The sequence below is a fragment of the Papio anubis genome, chromosome 6, assembly GCF_008728515.1.
Source record: "Papio anubis isolate 15944 chromosome 6, Panubis1.0, whole genome shotgun sequence".
Taxonomy (NCBI): domain Eukaryota; kingdom Metazoa; phylum Chordata; class Mammalia; order Primates; family Cercopithecidae; genus Papio; species Papio anubis.
Window position 1 is genome coordinate 127,722,037 of NC_044981.1, and position 26,909 is coordinate 127,748,945.

The following is a 26,909-nucleotide window of genomic DNA, read 5'->3' on the forward strand; positions in this document are numbered from 1 at the left end:
GCAGAAGTAATGTTTTCTTATTCATTGCTTCTGTAGCACTTTGCTTATGTGGTCTATTTATAACTCATTCACTTCATACCTCAGTGAGTTGTAGTTAAGCTTGCAATTGACAATTACAGTGGAGTGCAAGCTGCCATTTGTATTTTAATAACACGATTTTTTTGGGGGGCGGGGAGGACAGAGTCTCACTCTGTCGCCAGGCTTCAGTGCAGTGGTATGATCTCAGCTCACTGCAAACTCTGCCTCCTGGGTTCAATCGATTCTCCTGCCTCAGCCTCCCGAGTAGCTGGGACTATAGGCATGCACCACCACGCCCAGCTAATGTTTGTATTTTTAGTGGAGAGGGGGTTTCACCATGTTGGCCAGGATGGTCTTGATCTCTTGACCTCATGATCTACCTGCTTCAGCCTCCCAAAGTGCTGGGATCACAGGAGTGAGCCACCGCACTCGACCAATAACACAATATTTTTAAGCACCTACTATGATCTGTGATAAATCCTCTTATGTGGATAAATTATTCACAGCTCGCGAGTTAGTATTACTATCTCCATTTTACAAAGAAACAGGTGGCAAAATAAAAATTACCTAAGGGTATAAAATAATAAAAACACTTAAGCCATATAACATTAGCAACTATCTCTATTTTTTTTTATCTTGGAGCTACATTAAACAACAATTTTTGTAGTCGAATACATTCAAATGCATGAATAAATTACGTTCCAAGCCACTTACAAATATAAACTAAATTTGGATTACTCTTATTTCTTTCTATTGTGCATAGCAAAAAGCTGAGTAAGCTTTTAATTATCTCTAGAATTTGACATTTGCCTTTGATGTGAAGTATCATCATTTCAAAAACACAAGCTAAAACTGAAGTGGTTTGTTCAGTATAATGAGGTTGGTTTCTTATATAACATTATTAACTTTACGTTCTAAGAAATGAGGACATTTAATAGTGGGTTATAGATTCATGCATCAACAACATTCATCATTACTACCTAAGGCCAGTGCTATGTCTAAAAACCTATATTTAATACAATGTTACACACAATTATGTGTTCAATGAATGTTCAGTGAATCCTTCTTTATGATGCTAATAAATATCGTTTATATAGCTAAAATCGTTTGCATAGCTAAGGGCAAATCGTTGTTTACTGGAGATACTAATGCCGAACGGAGTGAATACATGAAGTTGTAAATTATATGAAAGCAGGGTGACCTATTATAGCCAGGGTCTCAATTTAATAATATATACCCGTTTAAAAATAGCCTTATTTCCTCCTCTAAAGCTTGGACTCTTTTTTTTTTTTTTTTTAAGATAAGTTCTCACTTTGTCGCCCAGGCTGGAATGGAGAGGCCCGATCTCAGCTCACTGCAGCCTCGACTGCCCAGGCTCAGAGGATCCCCCCCACCCCAGCCTCTTCAGTAGCTGGGACTATAGGTCTGCATCACGGGGCCGGCTAGTGTTTGTATTTTTTGTAGAGACGGAGTCTCGCTATGTTGCTCAGGCTGGTCTCGAACACCTGGGTTTAAGCGATCCGCCCTCCTGGGCGTCCCAAAGTGCTGAGATTACAAGCAGGAGCCACCGCACCGGCCTGGGCTAAATCTGCTACCAAGTTTACACAAGTTTGTTGAATGCCTACTGTGTGCCTAATTAAAGATCAAAGTTTGATAAAACAAGGTCCCTGCTCTTACTGAGCACATAGCTTTCTCAGGTTATCAGAAACCACACTTGTAAAATAATCCAGAACGCTGGCCTAAGTAGGTCAGGGTTCCCCGCTTGCAACATTTAGTCCAAACCAGTCAGTTCTAGGAGGCGCGATTTCCCCATCCCCCTCCGTCGCCCAACCTTTGGGTGGGGCCACGCCCAAACGCTCCCTCCCCTCTTCCCGCCGTGCGCAGCAGTGCGCATGCGCCCTCAGGGAGGCGAACAGTGACCCCCGAGGCATTGCCGTCGCGCGGTGCACAGATAAGACGTCGCGCTTGCGCAGGCGCTCGGCGCAGAGGCCTGCGGGAAACCAAGATGGCGCATGGGAGTTCTCCAGGGCGCAGTTGGCACCTTATCAGTATCTAAGCGGAGTGTTTTGGAAGGAGTTAAGGGGCTGTGGCAAACGCCCTCTCCGCCGTCATGGCCCGGCATCGGAATGTTCGAGGCTATAACTACGATGAAGGTAGGAGGCAGGGTCATGCCGGGACGTTCTTTTGCGGTTACAGCTGGGATCCTAGCCCGTTGGCATCTACTTCAATCTGTGAGTTTCTCGTCAGTAGTGCCCTGTCGGAATTGGGAGAGCCCAGTTGGGGAATATTACAGGCCTTCTAGTGCCGCCAAATGCCGTCGTTTTTAAGTCATGATTTCTGCCCTCTGGTGTTGATTTTGTTTGGGGAAGGAGAGGTGCTGAATAGCGTCATATGGGTAGGACATTGGTGAGGTTGGGATCCGGTGATATTTAGGCACGTAAGCATTATCACCTCTTCCATTGTTTCCTCCCATGTCGGGCACTCACGTGCCTGCTTCTAGCCCCTCTCTTTCAGACCCCCTTTGAGAAATGTCCTTGAAACGTTGCTTATTTGTAAAACACAGATTGACTTAATGCTTACATTCAACAGACCTGTACCTGTGCTAGATTTACACGGTAAATCTTTTCTGTGTGTCCATACATATTTAGTGCAGAACCAGTTTGCGCTAATTTATTTTTCAACAAATTTCAAAGTGGAAACTTAGGAGACAGTAGAAAAGACACATATTAAAAAGGCCCAAATAATGAGTCGATCAGATGATCGTGAAGTTTATACTCAGTTCTTGGCTGGTAATGCTTGATGTAAATGTATTTTGAAATGTAAATAAACGGCGGTACTAGAAGAAAGAGTGTATGGGAAAGGACTTTTTGATATTGAAAAATGAAATAAAAGAAAAATGTCTATATGAATGTTCTGTAGGAGTTAACAGGAGTTAGAATTATTTTTAGGAGGAGCACATCCCTCTTCATGCAGTAGATAACTATAGACATCACCAAGCATCACATAAACTAAAAATATAAACAAGTATGAACTAATGCAGAAGAAGAATAAAGACCTATGCTTTGCAAAGTGCAGAACATGTAATGCTTAATATGTTGGTGATTGTCGTTGGCACCCCAGTAGATTATTATGGAACATCAGTGTGCTCTAACTAGAGTGAGGGCAGCTAACACCCTGTTCTCCATTTGGAACCTGTGACTTCAGTCCGTCTAGAACATGTGAATTTTCTGGTGGTTACTTTAGAATAGAGGCCCTTTTAAATAAGTATTGCAATGGATGGTGTTGCATGTGGACCATTGTCACCTAAGAAATGACTTTAGACTGAGAGATATTTTTGCAAATATTAAGTACATGAATAGGCCTAATTATTATTCGTTTCTTTAATAGTTGTTTATCATTTCCTCAACCACCATTAAGTTAGTGCTTAGAGTACTGTTCTAAGCTTTGAGGACTGACGGTAAGATATTTGAGGGTAGTCTAAAAGGAGAAGATTATACCAGTTACAGATTATTAGAGTATGAAAAATGCTACAAAAGGTACTGAGAAAACGCTATGGGAGGGATACACAGATGAGAACACTTAATTCAGAATGGATTGGGGGGAGTCAGCAGGATTTCTATGTGAAGGAATGCTTCATGGAGGAGAAGTGGTTGGCCTCAGGGAGCACCTTGGCTACTTGAGGTCAGGTTGTCATGTTTCTTTGGAACAATTGGTGACATCATAACCAAGCTGTTCCTGTAACATTAAGGAGGTTCATCCCCTTTTCTTGTTTATAAAAGTTGTACTCATTATCAAGGTCCAGTTTATTTCTCTTCTTTCCTGTTAGGCTTTCTCTTGAATTCTCAGAATAATAATTTAAAAATTCTCTTAAGTAATATAACCTCATTAGAGAGAGCGTGTGTTCTAAAACCTATTGGTTTCTCTACTTAACTCCCACTTTGTTTTTCTCTGTAATTTATATAATACTTTACATGACTGCCTCAGTCACTGATTTAAAAGTCCCAGGAAGGCAAAATCCATACTTGAAGTGGCTGACACAGTGTTCTTTACATGTAGTAAATATTCCATAATTTTGTTGATTGAGGAAACAAACTACGAAGATTGCAGGAAAGAATTCTCTTCATCTTTTTATGTGGTGGCACTTTAGGGTCAATTTCAGCATTGACAAGCTGACTTAGTAAAAAAAGAGTCTCATTATGTTTTTTTTTTTAAAGAGACAGGATCACACTTTGTTGGCCAAGCTGCAGTGTGAGTGCAGTGGCATGATCATAGCTCTCTGTAACCTCCAACTCCTGGGCTCAAGCAGTCCTCCTGCCTCAGCCTCCAGAGTAGCTAGGTCTATAGGCATGTGCCCCATGGCTGGTTGATTTTTTTTATTTTAGTAGAGACAGCATCTGGCTGTGTTGCCCAGGCTGGACTCAAATTCCTGGGCCCAAGTAAGATCTTGCCTCCTTGGCTTCCCAAAGTGCTGGAATTATAGGTGTGAGCCACGATGCCTGGCCTGTTGTTGTCTTCAGTATCTGAAAATATTTTGTTTGTGAATGGCCCCTTGTTTATTTTCAAATAAATTTTTATTAACTTGGGATTGTGATCTAATAATTTATTTAATCATATATCTTTTTGCCCAATAGTAGCATTTATCTAATTTTTCTTTGCCGTAAGCATTTGGTCTCAGCCTTTGAGCGTGCTGTTTCTGCTGCATGAATACCCTCAGAAATTAGCTAACTCTATCCTTTGGGATTGGTTTGGATTTTATATTCCTGGGGATCTTTCCCTGGCTACCCCACTCCCAGTTCTAGTTTTGTCGTTCATGTGTGTGTTCCCAAATTGCTCTGTGTTTCTCACGTCAGGCATTTACCACATGGTTTTGTAATTGCCCATTTTCTTGGGTGTATTCCTTGTCAGATTTTAGGTGCAGTGATAACTGGAAATGTGTTCACTGTTATACCACAGTTGTCTCAACTACTCCCTGGCATGGTGTTAGTGTTTGTGAAGTGAAATTTATGTAAATATATTTATGTTCTTTGTGGGTTTTTAGTTGTAATTAGTTTGATTCGTTAATTTATAATAAAACAGATATTAATCTAGTTCCACATGTGTGCCAGGTGGCTAAACCAAGTCTTGCCCTGAAGAAGCTGATAGTCTCATGTAGTGAACAGGCGTAGTACTCTGTAAATTGGGTAAGTGTGCTGGAGGGTAACAGTGGCAGAGGGGCTTACTGCTTTACCTAGAGTGGTCAGGGAAGACTTGTGCAAAGAGGAGACGTTTGAGCTAGAACCTTAGCTAGCAGAAAGAAATGGCCTAGGAAAATCAAGGCAAAGAGCATATCCCAGGAAGCAAGAAAAAAAGGGCAATTAGCCATCAGTGGGTGAGCATAGGGGTTTAGGGTAAGCTGGTTTGTATGGATGCTACTTAGCTTTTCATGAAGAAATACTACTTTTGTGATCTATTGTATACCCCCATGTTAGTGAGTTGTGTGGAAGAGACGTGCTTTGGTTATAGAGGGAACTTGGTAAAAAAAATGGTTTATTTCAGATTTTTGTCAACACTGGAGAAACTAAGTATTTTTTTTTCTTTTTTCTTTTTTTTTTTTTGAGATGGAGTCTCGCTCTGTCACTCAGGCTGGAGTGCAGTGGCGTGATCTCGGCTCACTGCAACCTCCACCTCCTGGGTTCAAGTGATTCTCCTGCCTCAGACTCCTGAGTAGCTGGGATTTCAGGTGTGCTCCACCACGCCCAGCTAATTTTTGTATTTTTAGTAGAGATGGGGTTTCGCTATGTTGGTCAGGTGGGTCTCAAACTTCTGACCTCATGATCCGCCTACCTCGGCCTCACAAACTGCTGGGATTACAGGCATGAGCCACCGTACCTGACCTCAACTATGTTTTTTATAGGATTATTATCTTTGATCCTATGAGGTGAAAACTTGGGACCTGGGTAACCCAATTAATTTAACAACTGAAGAACTGTATATGTCTTTATAAATATAGTCAGTAGATAACTATTTTGTGGGTGAAATTCTTAGAGTTTTTTTGAAAATAGACATTCTAGATTCCTTAAATTTTGGATAAACAGTTTATTTTGGAGAGGATTCAGATGCTTCCTCACTAGTAACTAAGAATATGAAAAGAACTTGTAAATGAATTTATCTCTTTTGTCTTTATTTTAGATTTTGAAGATGATGATCTCTATGGCCAGTCTGTAGAGGATGATTATTGTATTTCGCCATCAACAGGTGAATTTTAAAAAATAATTTGATTCCTTTGATTTGGTGTTTAAAAACGTAAAGTAAATGTTAGTCGTTCAAGGACTAGAAGTGTTCTGTGAGACTGTAATGTATAACACTTAAAAAGTTAATTATATGTTAATTTTTAAAGGCATATAAAATAATTTCTTTACCTGTGAGTAGAATTTAAACTTGTGATTCTGTTATTTAGTTTTAAATAATATAAAAAAGACTTTGGCTTTTTTTCCCAGCATACTTTGCATCGTGCAGTTAATCTAAATATACTAAAATGGTAATTTAGTCAATAATGAAATTCCGAAGGCTCTAGAGGCAGGCAGCCATTATATCCTCAAGGATCCTTTGAGTGTTAGAAACATGGAAGTCTTATGCATAGACTTTCCTTTATACAGTACTTTAGTTTATCTATTGTTAAACAGTTTGGTCAATAAACCAATACATGTAGTTCAGACTTCTTTTGGAGTCTGATTTGGAGAGGGATTTGGTATTCATATTTCTGTATGATTCCACGTCGGAGCTGTATCTTCTAGATTATCAGCCCAAAGATTTCTTCTCTGCCACCATATAAGGAAAACATTCATATATTCTTCCCAGCAAAGACTGCGTCATTAATCCTGATCCTCCTCTCACTTATTTCCCTAACACTACCCTTGTCTCCAAATTTCAGCCTACTATCTACACAGGTTAAAATGCCCTGCTAAATTTTAGTATGGTATAGGCTGGGTGCTGTGGCTCACGCCTGTAATCCCAGCACTCTGGGAGGCTGAGGCACGTGGATCACCTGAGGTCAGGAGTTCGAGACCAGCCTGGCCAACATGGTGAAACCCCGTCTCTACTAAAAATACAAAAATTAGCCAGGCATGGTGGCGAGTGCCTGTAATCCCAGCTACTTGGGAGACTGAGGCAGGAGAATCACTTGAACCCGGGAGGCGGAGGTTGCAGTGAGCTGAGATCACCCCATTCCAGCCTGGGCAACAAAAGCTAAACTCCATCTCAAAAAATAGAAAAAAAAAATGTACTATGGTATAAAAAGAGGGTATAATAGTATATTTACCTATAGTTGGGTGTAGCATAAATATAATTTATAAAACTCATTTTTCACAAGTTTAAAGATTTAATAAACATTTCTTTCAGAGCCTTCTGCCATGGTCTGAATGTTTGTGTTTCCCTCAGATTCACATGTTGAAATTCTCACCCCCAAGGTGATGGTATTAGGAGGTGGGGCCCTTGGTAGGTGATTAGGCCGTGAGGGTGGAGCCCTCATAAATGGGATTAGTGCCCTAATAAAAGAGGTCCCAAGGAGAACTCTTGCCCTTCTATCATGTTAGGACACAGCAAGTGGGTGCTATCTGTGGGCCAGAAAGTGGGCCTTCACCGCACACAGGCTGCCTTGATCTTGGACTTCCTAGCCTCTGAACTGTCAGAAATTTCTGTTTGTAAGCTACCTAGTTTATGACATTTTGTTATAGCAGCCTGAATGGACTAAGACATCCTTGTCTTAATTACCTTCTAGTCTGCTGGGCTGTCTTATAAACTGTACCTACTTTCATCCCATTTTTAGCCTCTTCTGACCTAATATGTCCCTTCTGACTTTTATAATTTCTTTTTATTTATAAAGGCATAGATATGCTAGAAGTTGTCTTTATCGTATCTACTCTTACCACCTTTTTCCTGTTAATTGGTTATTCTGAAATGCATCTAGCTCTTTATTTACAGGCCTGCCCTTCTGGTCAAGTACTTTTCTCATTTAGCTTAATCGTGGCCTTTGCTCTCATCTTTTAATGTTTCACTGTTATCAGTCCATATTCTGTTAGGAGATAAAGATTGTACCAGTTATTTTATCAGAAAGTATTTAACATAAAAAGTTGTTAACCAGGTATGATAGAACAAAGAATGCAAAAAGTGCAACCAGGATATCAAGAAGGTAATAAGTTCAGGAAGCACTTTACTGTCCCTAGTTCTTGGGGGAACAAATGGCAAGGTTGAAATCACCTTTTAGAAGCTGGTGGAGGCACCTTGGAACTGTGACTTAGACCTTGAGGAGAGGGTTTTTTGCTGCGTTGCCTCTGAAGTTTTCAAGAGGGACTGTGGGGCCAGGACTCAGACCTCTGGGCAGGGAGGCACTGCATGACTGATGCTGGTGCCTCAGAAAGCCCCTGAATCTTAGAGCTGGGATTCAGCCTTTTAAAGAGGGGATTCCAACCTACTGGCTGGTTGTGTTGTCTGGGGAGTGAAGAGGCAGATTGAAGCTGGTTCTGGGAGTTTTCGAAAAATCGAAAATGGATATTAATTGCAGTTACTGGAAGAAACTGCTTCTGGAAGGTGAAGTGAGTATTGCTGGGGTGATACTGGAACAAGAAGCAAAGGGAGAGGAGCATGTGCCTGCCTTCTCTGGCTTTCCAGTGTCCCTTTAGTATCTCCTTATTGGATGATCCTAAAAGGGAGCTGGGTATCAAAGAAGAAACGTGCTTTGCAGTGACTTCAATCCAGCATCACAAAGCTTAGTAAAGGATGGTAGGTTAGAAGCTGAGAGGTGGCTTAATAAGCAGCATTCCTTTATAGCTCCTTATTCAGGGATTCAAAAGAGAAGACATTTTATAGTGATTTAGGAATAAAACAATTTCACATTTTTCTAGGAACCTCTTAGGCATTTGCCCTTTGGGGCTTCTATAATTCAGCATCACAGTTGACTAGGTAACTTAAATATTAGAGGTGACAAAGTGATGTCTGGTAGTGCTATCCTCATCACTCTCATTCTAAGCACAGTAGAGAGCATGGCATATTCATAGAACTGAGAAGATGGTATGGTTATATTAGATTTGAGTTAAAAAATCTCTAATACATTGATAATGGATTAAAGGTGGTATATGGGTAGATGTAAGTAGACTCGTTAGGAGAGTGTTATATGTATTTATCTAGAGGAGATGAGGCTATTTAGGACAGTGTTCTCAAAGTGAACCATCAGCATCACTTGAGAGTTTGTTCGAAATGCAATGTTGGGGACTCCACCCAAGAGTCGGAAACTGGGAGTGAGGCATAGCAGATGTTTTAATGAGCCCACTGGGGTATGCTCGTGGTATACATTGAGAACCATTTGTTTAGGGCAAGAGTGGTAGCATTGGATTTGGAAATACATTCAAGAGAAAATTTACAGGAGTTGAGGTCTACAGGACTTGAAAGTTGGTTGAATATGGCTTTGTGTAAGCATGGAATCTTTCAGATGGGGAATTACTGAAAGACACCTTAATATTGCAGGTTAACATAGTCATTTAGGCTTCTCTGGATAAATGTTATGTTATCTTGAATAATAAGCTAACAGCACAGAAAGTCAGACTTTCAAAGGGTGTTTCTCTGAGATTTGCATTTATGGCCTAGCTTTCTTGAGGACAGGGTCAGAGTTTATCCATGTGTCTCTCATAGCTTTTGATGTGGCTCTTACCTGTGGTTTGTATTCAGGACAGTCAGAGTTACTTTTCGAACACACCAGAAGCCAACTGATCTTATCAAAGCAGGAGATAGTTAAATGTTTTTGAGTTTCTTCTGTGACAAACTGATATTTTTAACAAAAGCATGCGACTTTGGATTTTTAAAATTTTCAAAACATTTAAAAATAACAGTAATATCAGATAAGAAACTTAACTTTCCTCTTTAGTGGTATATTTTCCAAGTAATTTTCAATAAAAAATGAATAGTTTTAGAAGAATATTTTCCTTTCTTAAGCAGCTAATGTCATTGAATAGCTGATTATATTCATGGTGTAATGAAGTCTGATAATTGAATGACTTTACCAATTAATTGGAATTTCTCTCTAAAATTCATCAGCATGTGTATATTTTTTTGAATTCTATTAAGCCCAGTTTTCCTGGTCTCACTACGCTGCCTAGGCTTGCCTCAAACTCCTGAGCTCCAGTGATCCTCCTGCGTTGGCCTCCCCAAGTGCCAGGATTATAGGTGTACGCCACGATGCCCAACCTAGAATGGTGATTTTTAAATGTTAACTTTTCTTTCTTTTAGAAAGATTGACTTTGATACTGAGTATTGAACCTATGTCAAAGAGTGGGGGTAGCAAAAAGTTTGTATGTAAAACTTTATTTGAATGGTGATGTATTTTGTTTCAGCGAATATGATTAGAAGTAATCTTTATTTGCTCCATTCTAATTTCAAACCTTTATTGTGTATTTTTTTTTTGTAAGAAAAATGTTATTCTAATACATTTACAAATTAGTTTGGTATAAGGAAGCTTGTTTAAAGTCTTGTTCAAATAACTTGCTACAACAGTATGGTGGCTAAAGAAAATAACCCTGACTGAAAGAGTATGGGAAGGCTTCTGGAAGGAGTTGGGATTGAAGCTAGTAAATTTGGGAGTAAGAATGGATTGAATCCCAGCTAGAGGAAACAGTGTTGCTTAAGCAGTGACCTGTAAGTGAGGCTTGTTTCATCAGACTATCAGGATTAATGCACGTGGCAGGAGGAAACAGGGCTAGGAAAGAAAATGGGAATGAAATTGTGAAAGACAGTTTTTAGTTTTGTGTTTTTAGTGTCGACTTATTGGAGTTTTTTGAGTAAGGGAGCTAGTATTTTGTGCAGATAATCGATCATGGTCCACAAAGTGGCGTATGGGTGTGACAGAAGAAAGGGAAGACTTGTAGGTCACCAGTGTTTCTTAATCTTACCTTGTGATATGAATCTGCTGGGAATAGGTCTTTTTTTTTTTTTTCTTTTTTCCTTTGAGACAGAGTCTCATTCTGTATCCTAGGCTGGAGTGCAGTGGCATGATCTCAGCTCACCCCAACCTCCACGTGGCTCCCAGGTTCAAGCAGTTCTCGTGCCTCAGCCTCTCAAGTAGCTGGGATTGCAGGCGCCCGCCACCATGCCTGGCTAATTTTGTATTTTTAGTAGAGATGGGGTTTTGCCATGTTGGCCAGGCTGGTCTTGAACTCCTGACCTCAGGTGATCCACCTGCCTGGGCCTCCCAAAGTGCTGGGATTACAGGCATGAGCCACTGTGCCTGGCCGGAATAATTCTTAGGAATACAAATTTCCTGCTTCATTCCAGCACCACTAAATCATAATCTCCAGGGGAAGAAGCCTAGAAAGCTGTATTTTTAATGAATGCCTCATGTGATTTTTATTTTAAGGTGTTTAGGAAACCATTTTAGGAAGTTTCAGGTGTTAGGTTTTGAATTCTTTGCACTTTTATGTTTGTCAAAATGCCTTAAGTTTTGAAAATTATGTGTCCATTTTTTTCAGAAAGCACTTCCATCAAAGTTTGTGATTTACAATTTTAGAGAATAGCATTTTGTATTTATCATTTTCTCGTCATTACTTTCTCTCACTCCATTATTTCTTGTATTTGTTGCTTTTGGGGCTCTCAGTACAATTTCAGAGGTTTGGACCGGTCCCCGCCTCAGTCCCCGCCTCACCCACCCACCGTTTGAAAGTAATGGAAAAACCTGCAGTTACTTTTACACCAACCCAGTGTTTCTCCTGGGGGAATTTTCTTACTCTTTCCCCCACCCACCCTTCGCAAATCCAACCATTACTACTTCCAGAATAGTGGCCACAGTATAGGTTTCTGAGTTGGAGTTATGTGTTGGGTGTGTGTGGTGGTACAGGACCAGCCCGACCCCATTGCAGAAAAAATAGCTCCTGGCAGGCAGAGGAGAAGCCTGTACATTGAAAACTTCCTGTTCCCTGTCAGTATTTCCTGACTGAAACTTGTTAAGGGAAACATCTGATTTCATGCCTCACTTAATTTTTTAATTTGTTTTGGGTTTCTCCCTCCTACTTCATGGGTAGGAGGAGAAGTTGGGGGAAGTATGTTTGTTACTTTTAGACTAAACTGTACACAGTTTATTAAAGCCAGGAAAGCACCAGGGACCAAAGGGCCTCATTTATACCACATTAAATCTAAAATGCTATGAATTGTAAGGTGTATCATTATTTTAAGGACCACTTTAAAACTGAAAGCTATCAGTCTAAGTATTATGTAATGCTCAGATGTCATTTGATTGAAAGACACATCTCTAATTCTGAGATTTGTAATGTGAAAAAAAGTTGTCCTCTTAGAGAATTGATGAAATAGGATGTCTCTTCTGCTATTTAGCCATGCTGACTTTATACCAGTGTTGTTATCTCCTTGCACAAGAGGGGGGAAATAGAGAGATATATGCAACATAACGTGCATTCTTACAAATCTTTGTGATCTCCAGAATTACATGGGGAAAATAAGATCAGGACAAACCACTCCACCTGTAGAGTACTAACAGAAATAATCATCTTAATAAAAATGCTTGCACATTTGAAAAGATAAATTAATTTCCTATTAAGTATTCCAGTAAATATAGGATTTTACACTTTAAAAAAAATGGTGAAAGGAGATAGGAGATGTAAGAAAGGGTTGAAACTAAAGAGTAATATTGTAAATGCTCACAGACCTTGGAGAGCCAAGCAGTAAAGGCTGCCCAAACAGCGCACATGTCCAAACTGAGCTAAGGGGAAGAATGTGAAGCTATGTGGCATTACAATACAATTATACTTACAGTATAATATTTCTCTGTGGTTGGTGTTATCGGACTTTATATGTGTTGTTATTATGCAGTGATGCAAAACCTTGAAGTATTAGGAGAAAAATTTCATAAACTAAAGCATCCTCAATGTTACACTTTCATAGCCCATTGACATGAGCTAATTTGTTTTAAGGAAACATGCATTATAATAGAATGGATTGAATTCTGTCAACTGTTCTTTATTAATATTTCTCTTATTCTGTTCTTGTTCAGGATCTCTTCCACCTCTTCAATTTTCCCTATATTCCTACCTCCTTTATTATAATGCTCCAGTCTTCATTGGTTACTTCTGTGCTTCCACAGTGCTTGTTGTCCGGTATTACTCATTTGGCTTTTAAAATAAATTATTAGGTTTTTCTTCTTTGCCTTCCCTCCTAATTTGTAAGGCCATTGACTTTTACAATGAATAGAGAGTGCTTATGCTTTAACCTTCTGAGTATAGGTGTTACACATACACTGCAGCTTTATGTTCTATGCATTATCTATGCATTTTGATGTCTTTTTCTCTACCCCTAGTGTGATTGTATATCTATAAATTTTGAATGTAGCTTCCCTTTAATAAGTAATATCTTCCTGATAACCTATACACAAGTCAATGAACTTAACATGTTTTGTGCTCTTATAGAAAGCTAGATAATACCTCTAATAATACCTTGCCTTGTGAATATCATATCTATATTTCTGTCCTTCTTAACATATTCTTTAATTTTATTCCTTTACAATTGAACACAGTCTCCAGGATTCAGTTCAGTGGCCATCCAGTAGAGCTGAAAGCGTTAGTACTTTGGATATGCCTGTGATTTTCTCTTTTGCTCACTTGTATTTCATTTATGATACTCAGGCGTGTATCAGCATTTTGATAATCTGCCTTTCCTTTCCTTGATCAGATATATAAAAATACCCAGTTATATATTGAGTGATGATGTTGACAGTATTGCAGAGTAGCACAGATGTCTGAAAGTTAAAGTTAGGTATATGACCCTAGTTTACAGTGTCAGTGTATGATTGAAAGTGTGTGATTGAAAGCATGAGTTGTTTAAAGATTAAAGTCTGTATTTTCTGTGAACTCTTACATTTAGGCAAAATTAGCACTTCTTGGGAAGTGAAAATTAACTTTGTGTTTTCCTTCCTTTTCTTTTTTGTTTGAGATGGAGTTTTGCTCTTGTCACCCAAACTGGAGTGCAATGGTGCGATCTCGGCTCACTACAACCTCTGCCTCCTGGGTTCAAGAGGTTCCGCTGCCTCATCCTCCTGAGTAGCTGGGATTACAGGCGCCCACTACCATGCCCAGCTAATTTTTATATTTTTAGTAGAGATGGGGTTTCACTGTATTTGCCAGGCTGGTCTCGAACTCCTCACCTCAGGTGATCCATCCGCCTCAGCCTCCCAAAGTGCTGGGATTACAGGGGTGAGCCACCGCGCCTGGCCACCATGTGTTTTCTTAATTATGTAAGTTAGAGGTTTGATATTTGGTTTGAAATACTTGTATCGAAGAGAAAATTTCAGAGAACACAGAATAGTATACAAAGAAGAGATAATAGGAAAGGTAGATTTTGGAAGCCATGGAGAAAGTAGGCTGAGTGGAATGGTTTCAGAGATTGGGGCAGAGAAGGAAGAAGATTATAAGAGATTAATAAGTGTAAGCACATTCGAGTAGGATTTTGGGTATATGTTTTGGTACGATATTGTTTTTGTTTTCTTCCCTTATTTTGAAATGTGGGTAACTATAGATGATTGATTAGAATTTTTAATTTTTACTTTAACGTTTGTAAAAAAAGTTAATAGGAAATGACTATACCATAGCATTCTTTGGTCATTTTATATTCTAGCTGCTCAGTTTATTTATTCACGGCGTGACAAACCTTCTGTTGAGCCTGTAGAAGAATATGATTATGAAGATCTGAAAGAATCTTCCAATTCTGTTTCGAACCATCAGCTCAGTGGATTTGATCAAGGTATAGCAAAAAGTAGTGCATCTGTTATCTGAAAATGATTAATAACCGAACACACCAGAATTTATCAGTTTTGTTGTGAGTGTTTATAACAGTGACTATGAACAGTAATGATGTAAACATATCTGTCCTATTCAAGGACAATTTATGTTTTATTAAGTATGTTTTGTGAGGAGTGTATTTAACTGTATGATTGAAAAATTGTATGGCTGTTGTTTAGTAACTGGAATTTTAATTGAACTGTCCCATTTAAAATTTTTTTTCCATGGGAGAGAAACTCCAGTGATTTGTTAAGAAGACCTTTTTGAGACGATTTAATTGTTTGATAAGCTGTATGTGGAGCTTATGATTAGAATACATAAACTCCTTTACTTACAAAGATGTTAAGTTCAAAAGGTTTGAAAAAAACCAGTTGAAGTCTAAAGTGACACTGGATAAGTGTACTCAGGATTTACATCCGTGTGAATTAAGTTTCAAAATAGAACTTGGTAATGTCATTGGTTCTGAGTTTTTGCATATTTTCAACTCTCTTAAACATTTTAATGAATATATTTATATTTTGGCTTTCTTCTTTTATAAATAAGTTCCAAACATGACATGGCTTCAAACATCACTCAAGCCATAGATTTGATAGCAGAACTAAAATGGCCAGGTAAAACAATAATGCCATTTGTTGATAGCACAGGGATTTGATCTTTCTCTGGAGTGTGGCTTTGTTCTATAATTTTTTTTTTTGAGACAAGAGTTTCGCTTTGTCGGCCAGGCTGGAGTGCAGTGGCGCAGTCTTGGCTCACTGCAGCCTCTGCCTCCCAGTTTAAAGGGATTCTCTTGCCTCAGCCTCCTGAGTGGCTGGGATTGTGGGTGCCTGCCACCACAGATGGGTAATTTTTGTATTTTTAGTAGAGATGGGGTTTCACCATGTTGGCCAGGCTGGTCTCGGTCTCCTGACTTCAAGTGATCCACCCGCCTCAGCCTCCCAAAGGGCTGGGATTACAGGCGTGAGCCACTGTGCTTGGCATGATTGTTTTTACATTGAAAATTTATAATAATTTTAAAACAGAGGAATTTTATGAATCTGGGAGTTGATCTTTGAATTAATCAATAAAATATATACCAGCTGCTAACCAACTCAAGAAAAATGGAGAGAAAGCACGAATATACAAAAGTAGAAAGCAGAAAGGGAAACAACAGATAAAGAAGAAATAAAAGGAATTTACCAACTCTGAAAATATGTTGGAAAATCTGGATAAAAGTCTGTAGCTGTTGTATGCACTCACTTTATAATTGTATTTTTAAAGAGTATTATTGTTAAGATTGTAAGGAGAGAGGATACGAATAGGATGGAAGTTCTGTCCTGCTATGCCTCAGTGGACAATGATTAAGGAGTTAGGAAATTCAGAGTTATTTTTGAGAAGGAAAGTTAATCATTCCAACCTGACTTATATGTAAGTAATGACAGTAATAATGATCGTAGCTGATTTTTGCTAATACTCTCTAGGTACTTTCTATGTACTGTTCAGGTGTTAGCATCTTTAATCTTCGCAACAACTTTATGAAGTAGGACAGTTGCCCTCATTTTACAAGAGAGGAAAAATGAGACACTGAGAAGTAACTTGCCTGAGATTTTACCTGCTAGTAAGTGGCATTAGGATATGAACCAAACTAGCCTAACTCTATAACCTCTACTTAAAATTCATAACCAGCCTGACCCACATGGAAAAACCCCGTTTCTACTAAAAATACAAAATTGTCCGGGTGTGGTGGCACATGGCTGTCATCCCAGCTATTCGGGAGGCTGAGGCAGGAGAATCACTTGAACCTGGGAGATGGAGGCTGCTGTGAGCTGAGATCATGCCATTGCACTCCAGCCTGGACAATAAGAGCGAAACTCTAACTCAAAAAAAAAAAAAAGAAAAAAGAAAAAAGGACGCCCTAATGCTAGCTATACTAAGTATTTTGTTACAGTTTCAATAATTGATGTTATTTATCAGAGATAGTATTATCCCAGTATAGCTTATTAGCCTTTAAAAGTTAATCTTAGATTGAAGCAAAGCAGAATTGCCCAAATATTTCAGGAATGTATTGTTAATAATTAAGGGGCCAATGAAATAAGTATCAAATACCTTTTTTTTTTTTTTTTGTTAAAGAAAGAGTATTGCCAGTAGATTACTTGTTAAGCATATGAGCATGTACAATTAAATATAAGTTGCATTCTGTGAAATGGTTTTGTGGAATAGGGAGTTTGAAAACCTCTATTCTGTTTTGGTTATTGCTGATTTAGTAGTGCCATGATTTTCAATCTTATCTTTATTAAGTTAGAATTTGCCTGATATATCTAGCTCATAGACTTATTATGAGGATTACAAAAGAAATATATATATAAAAGTATTGTGAAACTTGGCAAGTGCTATACAAAAATATAAAGGAATATATCATAGATTTTTATTCATTGGCCCCTAGTTACCTGGTACTGTTTTAGGTTCTAGGGATACAAAGCCTCTCTTCTCTTACAGATTTTACATCATTAATAAGTATTATTAATAATTTTAATACTGTCATCAGAAAATTAAAATTCATAAACAGCTGAGATAATTCCAGACTTAAATTTTTTTATTTTAAAAGTGAATGCTGGTTGGGTGTGGCGGCTCACGCTGGTAATCCCAGCACTTTGGCAAGCTGAGGCAGGTGGAAACCTGAGATCAGGAGTTTGAGAACAGCCTGGGCAACATGGTGAAACCCATCTCTACTAAAAATGGAAAAATCACCCGGGTGTGGTGGCGGGCATCCGTAATCCCAGCTACTCAGGAGGCTGAGGTGGGAGAATTGCTTGAACCTGGGAGACAGAGGTTGCAGTGAGCTGAGATCATGCCACTGTGTTCCAACCTGGGCAACAGAGTGAGACTCTGTCTCAAAAAAAAAAAAAAAAAAAAGCCTATCCTCCCCTTAACTTCCTGGACTTTCTTGTTTTTATGGCATTTTTATATTACGTTATCTTGCCGTTTTTTTAAAGAGTCATTAAGGATTATTTTAGTTAGCTGGGAAGAACTGAAGTTAGCCAAAAAGGAAACAAGGTAGCAGCTTGAGAAATATAAGAAATATACTTTGTGAGTAACTGGGTTCACTAACAAATTAGAAATAGTTCCACACTCACCCCTTCCTTTCTGTACATGCGAAAAATGATCAATGCAGATACCATCATCATTGGTGACTGAAAATAGATATTAATGTATACTGTTCAGTGTACACTTTTTAAAATTATTATTATTATACTTTAAGTTCTACGGTATATGTGCACAACGTGTAGGTTTGTTACATATGTATACTTGTGCCATGTTGGTGTGTTGCAACCATGAACTCGTCGGCACCCATCAACTCGTCATTTACATCAGGTATAACTCCCAATGCCATCCCTCCCCGCTCCCCCCTCCCCATAATAGGCCCTGGTGTGTGATGTTCCCTTTCCCGAGTCCAAGTGATCTGTAATGTACACTTTTTAGAAACATTTAGTCACTATTATTCAGGAGACATTTTATTATAGTGATTTTTAAATTAACGAAATCGTTCCTCTGATAAGGGAAGATAGGTATATTGTAGATAAAAATGTGATCATTAGAAATAATTTTTGCCAAAGAGAAAGGAGAGTTGAATATTCTAGTACAGCTGTAAATTTTAAAATCAGTTTTGAAGATTAAAAGTTCTTTCATGGCGCCATTTAGTATAGCTTTTGACCATTGTTGTCTTTTCTAGCTCGTCTTTATTCGTGCCTTGATCACATGAGAGAGGTACTTGGAGATGCTGTGCCAGATGAAATATTAATTGAAGCAGTTCTGAAGAACAAGTTTGATGTGCAGAAGGCTTTGTCAGGGGTTCTGGAACAAGATAGAGTGCAGAATTTGAAGGACAAGAATGAGGGAACAGTATCTACAAGAAAGATGGCAAAAGGTATGCCTTTACTTGTTCTTTTTCACTTGTTTTACATAGTTAATGCCTAAAGAGAGGCTTTCATTTGCTTGAGCTTTTAAGAAAATACTTAATTTGCTTGAGCTATTAAGAAAATCTTGCATGTTATTGTTAACTTTTGATTATCAGTTGATCTTCTAGTTGTGAATTTTTAGGATGAGTACTGAGTTTCCTTTCTTCTGTTGTACCCTGTTTTTGTGGTTATTTTACTACTTGATTTTTTTTTGTTTGTTTATTTGTTTGTTTTTTGAGACAGAGTCTCACTCTGTCACCCAGGCTGGAGTGCAGTGGCATGATCTTGCTCACAGCAGCCTCCTACCTCCTGGGTTCAAGTGATTGTCCTTCCTTAGCCTCCCAAGTAACTGGGATTACAGGTGCATGCCACCGTGCCTGACTTATTTATTTTTTCTTTGTGTTTTTATTAGAGATGGGATTTCACCATGTTGGCCAGGCTGTTCTTGAACTCCTGGCCTCAAGGGATCCGCCCGCCTCGGCCTCCTGAAGTTCTTGGATTACAGGCGTGAGCCACTGCACCCGGCCTCACTACTTGATTTTATAACTAACAACATAGTGGAAATAAAATTAGATAAGACAAGACATCTTTTTCTTCTTGTTAGTAGCTTACAGAACTTTTCAATTGTTATTTTTTTAAACTCTAGTGAAATAGGAAAAGGAAATTAACAGCCAGCTAATTAATGTTAAAAAAATCCCTTTATGCTTTTATTATGTATACTTTTTAAAATTTAAATATAATTAGGTATAAGTATCATAATTATACTACTTTGCATTTTATAGCCAGAGATTTAATTTTAAATTTGTAAAATTTGGGGTGAAATTTGGAATTCAGTGGACGTAAGAGGGGAACTGAGGTGGTAGCATTATGTTAATTGGCATGCTATCTCTCAGTACGAGTATGGCAATTTGTTTAATTATGTCAGTGTTTATTGTAACCTTTGGGCTAAATTTTTCTACAACAAAGCTGCGTACAGCCTGTTACGATGAAATAAGAGTGTTTTCCGGGGATGCTGGGCCCGCAGATGGGCACTTTTAACTGGCTGTGATGGGAATGAATCTGTAATATGTCATCTTGTATTGATGGTGTATCCCAGATTATGGTAGAAATTACTGGGAGTTATTTGTTTGCTTATTTGTTTCTAATACATTAAAATATAGAATAAAATGAACCTAGTTTCTTTTGTTTTTTTAAAGAAGTTTTTGAATTTGAGACAATCCTGACTATAATTTAATTATGGTTAAAACCTCACATTTTTAAATTCATGAAAATTAGAACATTGACTGACTTACATTGTATTTATCAGTGAATAGAGTATAAAGAGTACTTTAAATTGTTAAAGGAAGGTAATACTCCCTTATTGGTTTTTAGAGTATTCATGTTAAGTAATGATCAAGTATCACTTTATTCATGTCATAATCAAAAGAAGCATTTAGTAATTAAATGCCTCATTTCATGTTTCCTTTTGGTTGCTGTGACTGTCTTCTGCGTGTATCAACCTATTCATCTGAAAATTAATGGCTCTTGTAAGGTAAGGAGTCTTATTTTCTTCTTCTGAAGTTTCAGCTGATAATGTTCAAAGTTCTTATCCTCAGTCAGCAAATCATTTGGATTATAGTTGCAAACCCTTTGATTTGTCTAGCTCAGTAGGAAAATATGGATTATCTCATAATTCTTCAGTTCCAAGTCACTATTTACTCCATAGAAGAAAGAAACTTGACAGACTTAAAAGTGAAAAGAAACTAGAATCATGTAAGTTAACAAAAGAACTTTCACTAGCTAACCTAATTCATGATATGTCAAGAGATTCCTGTGAAAGTCAGCCATCAGTCAGATTATCATCTACAGAGAGTCTGGAAAGTCTACTGTCAAAGAACGTAGATGCTGATTTGTTGAGACTTCATGCATCTGAATGTGTTTCCAAAGATGATTCTGCATTGAAAGAAATGCCAGATTTAAAGCCCGTAATCATAAAGAGCACAACACCGAATAATTCTTTATATATTCAAAATAATTCGCTATCTGATTTTCAAAACATTCCAGTACGGGACAGTTTAGGAAGTTCAAATAATCATTTGTACTTAACTAGCTCATTGGAAAATATGACTGTTGATCATTTAAATGCTAGTAAAGAAACTGAAGTTGGAAGTGTTTCTTTAGTTGAACAAAGTGCCGAGAATTATATTTTAAAAAATGATAATTTGCAGTTTTCTCAGTGTGAAAGTCCATCCCTCACTGAACTATTTCAGGAACACAAAGAAAACAATATAAGCCAGTGCTTTACTTTATCTGACCTTTATGACCAGTCATCTGCCAGTTTCACAGATCTAAGTTTGGGATCCTTTCCTCTGTCACAATTAGCAAATCGCTGTCAGTCTTCACCCGGAATATCAGAATTAACAGGATCTCTCTCGTCATTGGCATTTCATAAAGCTTCTCCCACAAGAGACCTTGAGAATTTGTCACTTTCTGAATTGATTGCAGAAACAATTGATGTAGACAACTCTCAGATTAGGAAAGAGTCCTTTGAGGTCAGTTTATCTGAAGTGAGGTCTCCTGGAATAGATTCAAATATTGATCTTAGTGTCCTTATAAAAAACCCAGATTTTGTTCCAAAGCCTATAGTAGACCAATCCATTGGTCCATCATCACGAACTAAAGTTCTAAATTCAAAGCTAGGGAAGAATTCCAATCTTGCTAAGGATAATAAAAAAAACAATAAAGGCTCTCTGACCAGGAAACCACCTTTTTCTCTCTCTTGGACCAAGGCCCTTGCTGCTAGACCTTCAGCTTTTGCCTCAACACTGTGTCTTCGTTACCCACTGAAAAGCTGCAAGCGACGCACCCTTGACCTCTATAAGACTTTTCTTTATAGTAGACAAGTTCAAGATGTAAAGGACAAAGAAATAAGTCCTCTTGTAGCGATAACACCATTTGACTTCAAATCAGCATCACCTGATGACATTGTAAAAGCTAATCAAAAAAAAGCATTTACTAGAGAATAGTAACAAAAGAAACACTTGATTGCTGTTGTAGAGCTTTTTATTTTTAATTAAAGTCTTCAGAGGATCACTTTATATTATGGGATTCAAATTGTGATTTTTATGAAAATTGTCCTAGGTCAGTTGATTAGTTGATACTTATTTTTGCACTGAATTTTTTTTAAACTATGCCTTCTTTCAGTGATAACTGGCTTTATTTAAGTTGGTAACCTATACTGAGTATATGTTTACAAAGTGGATATGGAAACTTGATGTTGTGAAATCAGACCTCAGATATTTTTGTTTGAAGCATTCAACTTTCTATGTTTTTTATGACAAAGTATTTTTTTCTATGAAATATTTTTGTGCTTTGTTCTTAAACGAAAATGCCAGCATTTGGGATTATTATAGTTTAGTGTGAAGGTTATTCTTATGTGGCACAGCATAGCTGAGACGTTATATTTTAAAATATGATATAATTCCTAGTTTCATTATTTTTCTGTAGATAAATACTAAAATTTTTCTATTAGAAAAATCTTAAAATTCCTGACTTTTGAGAGTACTGTGGAGATTGTTAAAATACATTTTTGATAATAATAAACTGAAAATCTTTTAAGGGACCATGTAAATATAGAAGTTGGATTAATATGTGAATTATTTTTATACATTTTTAAAAACCATTTGTCCTAAATATACACTTTAAAATAAATGTATAAAAAGTGTTTTCAGGTATGGTTGCATGTTCTTTGAATGGAGAATTTTACTAGATGTCTTTAGCTGCTGCTGCTGCTGCTGCTTCTGCTTCTGCTGCTGCTGCTTCTGCTGCTGCTGCTTCTGCTTCTGCTGCTGCTGCTGCTTCTGCTTCTGCTGCTGCTTCTGCTTCTTCTTCATTATTATTATTATTTCTTCTTCTTTGTTATTATTATTATTTTATTTTATTTTATTTTTTTGAGACAGAGTCTTGCTCTGTCATCCAGGCTGGAGTGCAGTGGTGCGATCTCGGCTTACTGCAAGCTCCGCCTCTGGGGTCACGCCATTCTCCTGCCTCAGCCTCCCGAGTAGCTGGGATTACAGGCGTCCGCCACCATGCCCGGCTACTTTTTTTTTTTTTAATTTAAAAAAAAATTTTTTTTTTTAGTAGAGACAGGATTTCACCGTGTTAGCCAGGATGGTCTCCACCATCTCCTGACCTCGTGATCCGCCTGCCTCGGGCTCCCAAAGTGCTGGGATTACAGGTGTGAGCCTCCGCGCCCGGCCTGTTCTTACTTTTTTAAGATGGAGTCTTTCTCTGTCGCTAGGCTGGAGTGCAGTGACAGTGACACTCACTGCAGCCTCCGCCTCCTGGGTTCAAGCGATTCTCCTGACTCAGCCTCCTGAGTAGCTGGGACTACAGACGTGTGTCACCATGCCCAGTTAATTTTTGTATTTTTAGTAGAGACGGGGTTTCACCATGTTGGCTAGGATGGTCTTGATCTCTTGACCTTGTGATCCACCCCCTCATCCTCCCAAAGTGCTGGGATTATAGGCATGAGCCACTGTGCCCGGCCTAACTTGTTCTTTTCAGTAAGTAATGGAATGTGGAGTTTTCCTTTTTGCTACTGACAGCTGTGTGCCCCACAGTGACAAAGTTTCAGCAATGGGGGATCAATAAAAGCTTTTCTAATCATTAGAATAAGTATGTAATTAATCCCTTAAAGCAGTGGTTCTCAACTAGCAATCAGAATCACTGGAGGAATTACTTCAGAACACAGACACTGAGGCTTCACTCCGTATATGCTGAAGCAGTCTCTGAGGAATGGCACTTGGGAATGTGTATTTTCAAAATTATTCCCCAAAATGTGTATTTCTGTTTGAGAATCATTGCCTTAAAGGGAGAAATCAGTAGAATGGACTTATTAATGCCAAGAATAACATCTGACTGACCTGAATGAATAATTTCTAGAAATAAGGAATACCAAGGAAAAATGCTACTTAGGAATTATAGCTTTTTGCATAAAATGATGGAGATATTATTAGTATTCCTTGCAAAAATATAATACAGTAGTATCTAAAATGTTATTTTATTTTTTTGAGACGGAGTCTCACTGTGTTCCCCAGCCTGGAGTGCAGTGGCATGATCTCGGCTCACTGCAACCTACGCCTCTCAGATTCAAGTGATTCTCCTGTCTCAGCCCCCCAAGTAGCTGGGATTACAGGTGCATGTCACCATGCCTGGCTAGTTTTTGTATTTTTAGTAGAGATGGGGTTTCACCACATTGGCCAGGCTGATCTCTAACTCCTGACCTCAGGTGATTCGCCCACCTCGGCCTCCCGAGGTGCTGGGATTACAAGCATGAACCACCACGCCTGGCCAAATATTTTTTTTAATGAAAATAAAAAGGCTGATCTTTTCCCAGTAAATATTTTTTCTCTGGCAGCTACTTTACTGTACATTTGATAATTTTTTGTGTTACTTTTGTTTCTGTTTATTTTCAGAATGACATTCCAAAATTTTAATCTCTGTGTGATGTTTTTCAGTATTTCGATGGGAAAAGTTAAGATGGCATTATGCCTTTTTTTTTTTTTTTTTTAAACCAAACACTTCTTGATTTCTTGTGATGTCTTCAGGTTTTTGTTTTTTAATTGAATATATCAGTGCACCATAATACTAATGGTTAGGAGATCATTTAAATCACAAGCTATATTTTGTGATTGATTTTAAAATTTTAATTATCACAATGGTTGAGATTGTTTTTCTAGTCTTGAATCTTGGTCAAACATTTTAGTAACTTTGAATTAGTGTATGACTGAACTAGATGTCTATATTGGCAGTCTTCAATTTAGGAGTGAATTAATTATAAGAGTTTGTTTGTAACTGATGATAATTATTGATAGGTTAAGTGCTGCACAGGTGGTCCACATTGCACACGAATCCCCAAATACTTACGTAATCTATACTGTAGTTGAATAGCAGCACTATTGTGTTACCTTCTTTTATAACAAAGTAATTTTCAAGTGGAAATGCAATACTTCTAAAGCCATATAGTAGACCTTGTCGGTTGAACTAGGTCTCCATTTGTTGGCTGATTAGGGTTGTAACTACCAGGTATGAGATTCTTTTGGTGGGGAAAAAAATTATATATTATAGGGTGGTAAGAGATGGCAACGATATCTTAAATAGGTTTCCAGGCTTCCTATTTTCCTTGGCTTGGCTACTGGTCTGTCAGGCATGTACACGACAAGTACTTCGCTGTTGACTAAGGGAATGTCACAGTCTCTGAGATTGCAGAGGTGGAACTGAGCAGACCTTTCCACCTTCCACCCTTGGCCATTGGTCCTTGGTAAAAAGCCAAGTGTCTGCTTGTTCATGAATATGCTCCTTGTGATTGTTGGCACTAAGTGTATATTCTGTACCAGCTGCTGTTTATTGACTGCTGTCTTAGTAGCTCAGGTATGCTAGGTGTTTTAGTTTACTTTACTTTCCAGTTCAGCTATAAATTTTAAGAGGCAAAGCTGTTTTTATTTGCTTTATGATCAAGGGCATTAATAATTTACTTTAGGAATAGAAATAATATTGTAATTATATTCTAAATGATATAAAATACATTAAAAACAATTTTTGCTCTTCACTCTTTTTGGTTTCTTAAAAGATTTGATGTTGTTCATGGATGGATGTTTTGTCCTTTTGCATTTTAAAGTCTTTAGTTGGCTCTTTTGGATATGATTCTTCTAACAATAAATTGCCAAGAACCAGGGTTTCATTTCTGTACAGAGCACTTTTTAAAACTTTTCCTTTTTAAAACCTTTCCTAGTTACTAAACTGGCATTTTAACCTCTTTTTCTCCTTTTAGCTTTGAATCTGTCTTTCTTAAACTTGCCTTTTACACTTTTTCTTCTCATATGTAATGATAACTATAGTCAGTGTTTTATATTTAGTTTTTAGTATTCAGTGGGGGGTCATGTAACTAATTGTCATACCAGGGATAAAACTAATAAGGTGCTCATTTTTTGTAAGTAAAAGAAACCACTGAAGATAAAATACAGTTAAAGATAAGAATAATGAGTTCTCTTATGATTATTTCCCTTTTTAAATTGACCCTGAATCTATATGTGGACCATTGCAAATAAACAAGTATACATTGTATGTTGAGAAAGAACTGTGTATCAACATGTTTTCTCTTTTATGTTCATGCAGGTATATATTTGGTTATAAAGTCAATTTTATAATAGTTCAGAAATTATTTTATATATAAACAGTAGATTATACATAAATAATGTGGACTAGACAGGGAGGGATTAATATGAATTTCTATACTCGTTTTCCTTTACCTATATATTTATAATGACATAAAGCTCAGTTTATGCAGTTACACAATTTTAATTTTTAGATTGTAAAAAATTTGTCACATTTTGAGTTTGTATATATTTTGTAAAAGCTACACTGAAAGAAATTAAAATTCTGAGATTTTCCTAAATCAAGTGTAAAAACATGCAATCTATCCATTAGGATTTTATATATAAACTTGATATTTCTGAATGATCTTTTAATCATTTATGCTGAAAGTACTGTTTTATTTCTATAAACAAATTAAAAAACAAACTACCTGTTTGTGAAAATTTTCTTTTAAGATATTTGGCATTTAGAATTCTTGCTTTCCATGGGGTAAAATTTTATATATTCTTTTTACTATTTAGGACTCACCTAGAAATACTATATAAGTATAGGTTGTGATGAATATTGGCGATGTAATTGCAGAGATGACAGTGGAAGGCAAAGGAAATGATGAGCTGGGTATGGTGGTGGCATGCACCTGTAGTCCGAGCTGTTTGGAAGGCTGAGGCAGGAGGATTGCCACTTGAGCCCAGAAGTTCAAGTTCAGCCTGGGCAGTGTGGTGAGACCCTGTCTCAAAAAAAAAAAGAAGTGATAAAATGCGTATTTATTTCTGAAATTGGCAGGCCTGATATCTACTGGATGCGTGAAGAAAAGCGTTTTAGATGAAAGATATAACCCAAGATGAACAAAGATAGTATTCTTACGTCAAAGGGGAGGGGGATATATGCACACTTCAGCACATGATTATCTTTATTACGGTGTGGCATATTATACCCTTCAAAGCTGACATCTTTGTCTTCCTCATCTAAGGTGCCACCTTCTCTTCTGTTTCCCGTCTTTGTTATTACTATCACCATCTAG

General features: G+C 37.7%; 1 protein-coding gene across 4 annotated transcripts in view; it reads left to right on the plus strand.

Moving 5' to 3' along the window:
• Positions 1-1,925: 1,925 nt before the first annotated feature.
• The window catches only part of HBS1L (HBS1 like translational GTPase), a 91,675-nt gene continuing 66,691 nt past the window's right edge, over positions 1,926-26,909 (plus strand). Inside the window, exons 1-5 of one of the 4 annotated variants that reach the window (XM_021937834.1) lie at positions 1,926-2,171; positions 6,187-6,252; positions 14,659-14,784; positions 18,529-18,723; positions 20,291-21,831. In XM_021937834.1, coding sequence (XP_021793526.1) covers positions 2,129-2,171; positions 6,187-6,252; positions 14,659-14,784; positions 18,529-18,723; positions 20,291-21,759 — 1,899 coding nt within the window. In that variant the 5' untranslated portion in view covers positions 1,926-2,128 and the 3' untranslated portion in view covers positions 21,760-21,831. Of the gene's footprint in view, positions 2,172-6,186; positions 6,253-14,658; positions 14,785-18,528; positions 18,724-20,290; positions 21,832-26,909 lie in introns of those variants that run through there. The other 3 variants (XM_021937832.2, XM_021937833.2, XM_031667408.1) reach the window with 3 other exon arrangements.